Source organism: Polypterus senegalus, chromosome 5 (assembly GCF_016835505.1).
Source record: "Polypterus senegalus isolate Bchr_013 chromosome 5, ASM1683550v1, whole genome shotgun sequence".
Lineage (NCBI taxonomy): Eukaryota > Metazoa > Chordata > Cladistia > Polypteriformes > Polypteridae > Polypterus > Polypterus senegalus.
The window spans coordinates 195500281-195507528 of record NC_053158.1 but is presented as its reverse complement, the minus strand read 5'-3'; the positions used below and the strand labels follow the sequence as shown (position 1 = coordinate 195507528).

Genomic DNA, 7248 nt, shown 5'->3' with positions numbered 1-7248 from the left:
ACCCGATCTTACCTGCCCTGTGCTGTACTGAACTTCTAGTTTATGTGTAATTTCTACTGTATGTTTCATTCTCATTTTTTTTCTTGTACTCTTTAGTACATTTTATATGTCTGTACAATTCTTTCTGTACAATGTACATTACGTCATTCTTCTGCAACTCTTATTTATTGTACTTGTTTATTTATACATCATATAGTATCTTATTGCCTGCTTCCCTAATTGCTCTAGCAATCAGTATACGTGACAAAAAAGATATAAACTAATCTAATTGATTCTACTCTAAACATTATTACTATAATTAACGCATTTTTTGAAGTGAACGGTCTCCAACGTAATCTTCCATCCGCTTCGATGACTTATTTTCCACTCCATCGGTCTTCTGTTTTGACGAGTGCTGTAGTAAATGTGAATATACGAAGCCTGGGAGGTGCAGCAGGTTATGATGTAAACGCTTCTGTTTCGTAAGCTGATTTCATCAAAACCCAACAAAATGTAAATGCACCAATCTCGTAATAACATTGGGACGCACTCTGCACCACAGGTAACGCCCCCATCTAAGGTTACATTTCGGTGTTGTAACATCCCCTTAGCTGCCGGCAAGTATGGAAAATGGCTCTGGTTTAGCAGGAGACTACAACTCCCAGTGTTCAGTGGTCTTATGTAGGGAATTGTAGTTCTTTCTGGTGTATCGCTGTTTGAAGTCAGAGGTTCGATACAGCTTCTAAACTACACTTCCCATCAGGCAGTGCACAATCATGTGGTTCCTGTTTTGAGGACGCATCGGGCGGTCGTCTTGCTTATTGCAGGTAGATACAAATTTCCTAATTTCTCTAATTGTTGTTAAGATTTGCTTCACTTTATGGGTTTAAAAGAATTATATTTTCCTTTAAGGAATTTAAAATGGCATGTCACCCGATTTGGAATCTTTAGTCAATTAAATAAATAATAGACTTACCTGCAAGGTTGCATTTATCAGTTTGTTGTGAGCAAATATTTAATCAATCCTGTAAACATCAGCAGTCACACTTTCTGTGTTGGAGTTTATGAATGCATGTGAAGTCAGTTGTAATATACAATCCTATAGAAGTCTCCTTGTGTCGACTAACATTATGGAGAAGTTAGGGAGTTTCTTTTATTTATAATGCGAATGTTTCTAATCCCCAGACGCCGAGGAGCAGTGGTGTCGATACTTGGCGTTTTCTGTGATCATGGCGGACGGTAAGCCGATTCATGTGCAGCGGTTCGAGGCTGCTGTCAAAGTCATCCAGAGTTTACCGAAAAACGGTAAGCGCAGTCTTTCTATTGCTTTGCAGCGAGTGAGATGCCAAAGGCCTCAGGGAATAAGTTGTCACGTTTCAATGCGAGAAGCCTCGTTGTTGAGTAATACGTTGAAAGATACTATATTACAAGTTCAAGGATTGTTAATAAAGAAAGGCCTTGCTTTTATGCAAGTGTTAGCATTTTGGCATTCAGGATTATTTGGAGGCTGTTTGGTAACTTGACATTTTGTCGTAGTTGGACCATGGTGGCATCGCATAAACAGTAAATCATATTTTATATAACATAGTTTTAAGCATGTGTTTTATATGGCACAAACATGTTCTGGTGTAAAAATGACAGACCACACTATATTTTAACATGGAAATTGCATTATGGGAACTGGATATATTCACCACTTTCCGTCAGAAGAACATTCCTCACAGAAACATTTCTTTCCACGTTCAATATGCAATGCACTTTCCAGGCACCAGTGTGCTTGTGGAGAGGATCTTCTCCATAATGAACAATACTTGGACAAATGAGCTCAAATGTATGGAGCTACCCACACTGAAGGCCTTGCTCGCCACAAGTCAGAACCCGTGCCTGTATTTATCAAGTGTCTCAGAATCACACTAAAAGTCGGAATAAGTTAAGAATTTGTCTCATCGCATAGTTGGACATGAGAAATAGTTATGAAGCATCCTGCTCCATGCAAAAAGTTAGAGGGCCACGTTTGAGAAAAAAAAATATTTTACAGCATCTGTTGCTGCAAATTGGCACTCATGAAGATGTTTTGTATTTTTCTGATAATACCGCTTTACTACAATGATGGAGACAATAATACGAAAATTCAAAGCAGAAGAAAACTTTGTATTTATGTACTGCTTTTCAAGACACCCAAAGAATTTTACATGGAGAAAGGAGAGGCACCACCAATATGCAGTATCCACCTGGATGATTCGACGGCAGCCATTCTGCACTAGTACGCTCACCACTCATTACGTCAGTGTTTCCCAACCTCGGTCCTGGGGGCACACTATGGCTGCTGGTTTTTTGTTCCAACCAGCTTCTATTTTTAATTGGACTCCTGGGCTAATTAAGTGATGTGTTATTTCCCAAGTTCTGTGTTTTGGGAGCAATATAGGAATTAGAAAACTAAGTTTGGTAAAAAAAAAAATATATATATATATACAGTATATTAATGTATCAAGCAGCAATATGGGAATAATGTATTTTTTTCTTTTTAACAATACTAGAGGGCTCTGCCACCTGCTCGCTTCGCTTGCCCACCCTGGGTTTGGTTTACCGGATATACAGTTAGACCTTTTATTGGCTCCTTCTTCAGGCAAGATGTAATTAAAAGATGATTACATTTTGCATGAAAAAGAGGCCTGAGTTGCCTCGAAAGCTTGCATATTGTAATCTTTTTTTTTAGTTAGCCAATAAAAGGTGTCATTTTGCTTGACTTTTCTCTACATTCATAATGGCTAACACAGTACAACACCCTAGTACTAGGATATACTTTTTAAAGAGATTGTTATTTTCATGGGAATTGTTACATATGCATTATTTATAATTTTACTTTAAAACTTTTGTAAAAACAATACTGTACTTTACTTCCGGGCCCTGGCGTGGTTAATTTTCTTTCTTGTAGGACGTATAATGCTGCTCGCATTGTGAAGGTGGGGCGGCTGAACGCATGCTAAGGAGAAGCAGTTGGATCTGCTGCTGGCGAGCTGTTTATTCTGCTTGTTGTGCTGCGCATCTATCATTTAAAAGCATGTACAGCGTCTGTCCTTTTGCCTCTTCATGCCTCTGCCGCTTGCGTTGTGAAGAGAGGTGGGGGATGGGGTTTGGCTGAACTCATGCTAAGGAGAAGCGGTTGGATCATCTGCTGGCTTGCTGCTGCTGGCGAGGTGCGTGTTCTACTTGTTGCTTGCCGTTGTTTTAAGAGCTGGGAGCACATGAAGCATGTCTGCCAAAAGCATTCCAACAACTACTAGATTAGATGTCCTCGAACTTGTTTTAAATGTTGTCTCGCTGCCTTATCTCGTGGGATGTCAAATTGTCTTCCGAGAAGATCACGTCTCGTCTCCCTATTCTCCCAAGATTTTTTTTTTATAATCAAGATATTTTCATCTTGATTTTCATTCTACTTTTCTAGGTGTTCTGATTGTTTAATAAATCCATTATTTACTAATTAGTGTGTCTCACGCTAAAGTAGTTGCAGCCTTTGATTATTCAGTGTTGTTTTCCTGGGTGTCTGCTCTGCTCATTTTTAATTGTCATTAATAAGATACAACGAAGGGGAAAAGCTGCACAGAGAAAGAGCAAAATATAATGAAATCAACAAAAGAGAGCTAAGCATTTAAATCTATAGCAAAACCAGAAATATTTGTAAATGTCTTATAAATGTAAAAATCATGCGGCTGTGCTTTTCTGAGTGTAGAATAAAAGAAAAATAATACCAGCTAATTAAATGAGATCAATGCTGTCCGGTGGTGTCACTGATTAGGAATCTGATTGGAACAAAAACTTGCAGCCACAGTGAGCCCCAAGGACCGCATTAGGTAGTGAAGGGGTGAGTGAGAGATCCGGTTAGTGACGGGGAATGAGTAACGGGCCAGAGTGACCAGGCTGTGATGAGCAGTTTAACCAGGACACCCTACTTGTTATGCAAGATGCTCAGGGATCTTTTATGACAGCAGAAATTAAGGACCTCGGTTGTATGTCTCATTTGTAAGATGGCAACAATTTTTACAGCACAGTCTCCTTGTCTGCACTGGGAGAATTGTGATCCACACACAGACCACGGAGTAAGCACCCCCTGCTGGTCTTACCAGCACCACTTCCAGCAGCAACCCAAGCTTTTCCTAGATCATCTCCCATCCAAATCCTGTCCAGGCCCAGGACATGCTTAACTTTAGGTGGATTACCTGTTCTGAAGTGATGGCTGCTGACATGCTCCAGGGAAACATAATAAAGTAGGATATTGCACAAAGCTGCATGTAATTGTTGCCACTTTGAAGCAACATAAAGAGTAATACACCAAGATGGAAAGAACGAGACAGTATATAAGGATAGTTAAGTGAGGTAATGGCCATGTTTATTTAACAATGAATGACCCACAGCCATACTTTGAGATAAATCACCTTCCTGCTGCTAAGGCCACAAGAAACATCTTGCAAAGTAATAGTTATACTGAAACTAGAAAAAGCTATTCCTGCACAGTTACTGAAGTTGTGTTCACTTTTCCAGTGTTTCTGATCATCTCCTAGAGTCACTTGCTGTGTCCCTATATCTTTGTGGTCCCCTCTTACCTTCTGTAAGACTTTAATTATCCAGTGCCCTGGGAGTCTCCGCCTGCCTTCTTAAACCTGACCTGACTTGCAAGGTGTAACGCAAATGTTCCAGGGTTTTCAGGAATGCAGAGCTCCGCATACCTGTGTGGCATTTCACTGACAATGACCAGTCCAGCCCTGCCTGTCTTCAGGGTAATGTGCTGGCTACTACAGCACAGTTTGAATCCATGACCACCTGTGTGTTGATACTGCGATAACACTTATACTTGACATATGCATGCTCGTCCACACTTGGGGCAGCAATCTTTGTGTGTGACGATCTTTGTGAATACTGTTTACTTTAACATTACCTCACATGGATTGGTTTGATGAAATGTTTAAAACTGCTTATTACATCACCTGTGGTAAGGATGTTCAAAGTCTGGTGCAAAATTCTAGGAATTGCTGCTTGTGACATAACCAAATCATCACTATTGCAAAACTGTGTTTACCAAGTTACCAAAATGCGTAATGTTTCCACCACTTTCATTTTAACCAACGACACGTGAGTACTCTGCATAGTTGATTGATCACGTAACATACAAGATTTATTAAGAATATTATTTCATCTCTGTCAAATAAATATGTTTTTACAGGATTGCTGTTGTCCAGTATTTCCAAAACATTCAGCCTTTCCTAGGATGTACATGTTGATATCTGTCTGAAAGCGATCTTCTCGCACCTCCTATTGATTTAGGACAACTCTCATGAATCCAGATGAAGTTAGGAGTAGTTCACTAAATTAGGAAAATTGATAATGCCTAATCCTGAAAGTAGGACCAAATTTTCAACGCTCTAAGATTTTTGAGCCGGTACAGACTGTTTTTCTGCTCCGAGATGCTTGATAAATACTGGCACTGGACTACACTTGTTCAGACTTCTATAAGGAGCTTCTGCAAAACATAAATAAATAAAGCATCTATTCTTCAGGCAAATATGCTACCACACAAATCAGTAAATTAATCTAACAAATAAACTGAAATTTACAGAAGGATACAACTCAATGCATAAAACTGTGTATTAACATTTAAATGGACCTCTAAAAACAAACATTATACACTGGGCACACTTGTGAATGTTTATGCATTTTCTGTGTTTGTTCATAAACTTAATTTATTAAATATACTGATATGTTCAAAGGAACATCTCAAATGTTTATAAAATAAATTCAATTTCAGAAAATGTGTAGTGATTTGATGTAGAAGCCTTTGTTTATTTGTGAATATATTTGCCCTGATCCCTCTATGATGATGAGGATGACCTTTATGCGTGGTCGAGAGTTAATACGCAACCATACAGTACATGCTACATAAGTGTCCTGGTTTGGGACTTTGAAAATCTGACCACACTAAGCAAGAACAAAATAATGACATACTTTAGGAGAGGTTTTGATGACCATGACATTTATAACCGAGAAAAATATACTATTGAATAAGGAAGAAAAAAAAGAAAACTGGAAGTCTGTATCACAATAAAGCTGAAGGCAGTGGATGATACATTTATTGTAAACTGTGGTATGAAATTATCCCTTTTGCTTTTTTCAAGTCTATGAAATAATTTTTCCTAGAGATGACTGTTTCAGACATCAACAGATTGTGGCTCTGCTCATAATAAGTCAGCATGACTTTTGCTTGATGTCAGATGCAGTTGATAAAAGGCATTAACATTATTAGAATTGTTTGAAATGTCTTCACAGCATGTGCCTACAAACTTCAAGACATAGTGTGGTCATTTGTTTAGACTTATACCGTAGAGCAGAGCTTCCTAAACTCGGTCCTGGGGATCCACTCTGGCTGATTCACAATCAGTGATAATAATCAATAACAACTGATCTCATTTAATTAATGGGTGGAGTGGTTGCTCTGAGGCTAGGGATCTGCACTGGCAATAGGAAGGTTGCTGATTCGAATCCCTTAAAATGCCAAAAGGGTCTCTGCTCTGTTGGGCCCTTGAGCAAGTATGACATTAATCTGCATCCATCCCTACATGAAGGCCCTCCAACCTACAGGGAATAACTTGGGGGTTGGTGGCAGAATGTCTATGTCTGAACTAGTGTGCATGGCTGCACTCGGGTCCTAATCTGGATCCTGAGTTGGTTTGTTGTGTGTTCGGTGCAGCAATGTGCTGTATCAGTGCTTGCTCCTAACCTCTCCTCTCTCTCTCTCTCTCATATTCTGCATTCAGTAAAAACACAACAGTAACGTTTTTACATTTATAAGACATTTAGAAATATTTCTGATTTTTTTCTAAAGCGATAAATGCTTAACTCTCTTTTGTTGTTTTCCTATTATTTTCCCATTTTCCTGTGTAGTTTGTTCCCTTCATTTAACCCTAATAGTGACAATTAACAACCAGCAGCGCAGACACCCGGGATGATGAAAACAGCAACAATTTCAGTATCAGACTAATTAGTAAATTATCAACTAAATAACCAGAACACCTGGAAAAGCAGAATGAAAATTAGGTTGAAAATACTGTTAATAACTTATAAAAAAAAAAAAAACTACATGTTCGACATATAACTGTTTATTACATCTCTCTATTACAATAAAAGAGTCTTGGGTTGAGATGTGATCTTCTTGGAAAGACACTTTGATGTCCTGCAAGAGTAGACTTAACAACCTTTGGAAGCAAGACCCGTGAGATG

General features: G+C 38.8%; 1 protein-coding gene across 2 annotated transcripts in view; it reads left to right on the top strand.

Annotated features, from left to right (window-relative positions):
- The first annotated feature begins 721 nt into the window (after positions 1-721).
- Positions 722-7248, top strand: part of acbd5a (acyl-CoA binding domain containing 5a) — a 58660-nt gene continuing 52133 nt past the window's right edge. For both annotated transcript variants that reach the window (XM_039753899.1, XM_039753898.1), the window contains exons 1-2: positions 722-806; positions 1165-1284. In XM_039753899.1, the coding sequence (XP_039609833.1) occupies positions 1209-1284 (76 nt within the window). In that variant the 5' untranslated portion in view covers positions 722-806; positions 1165-1208. The remainder of the gene's footprint in view (positions 807-1164; positions 1285-7248) is intronic.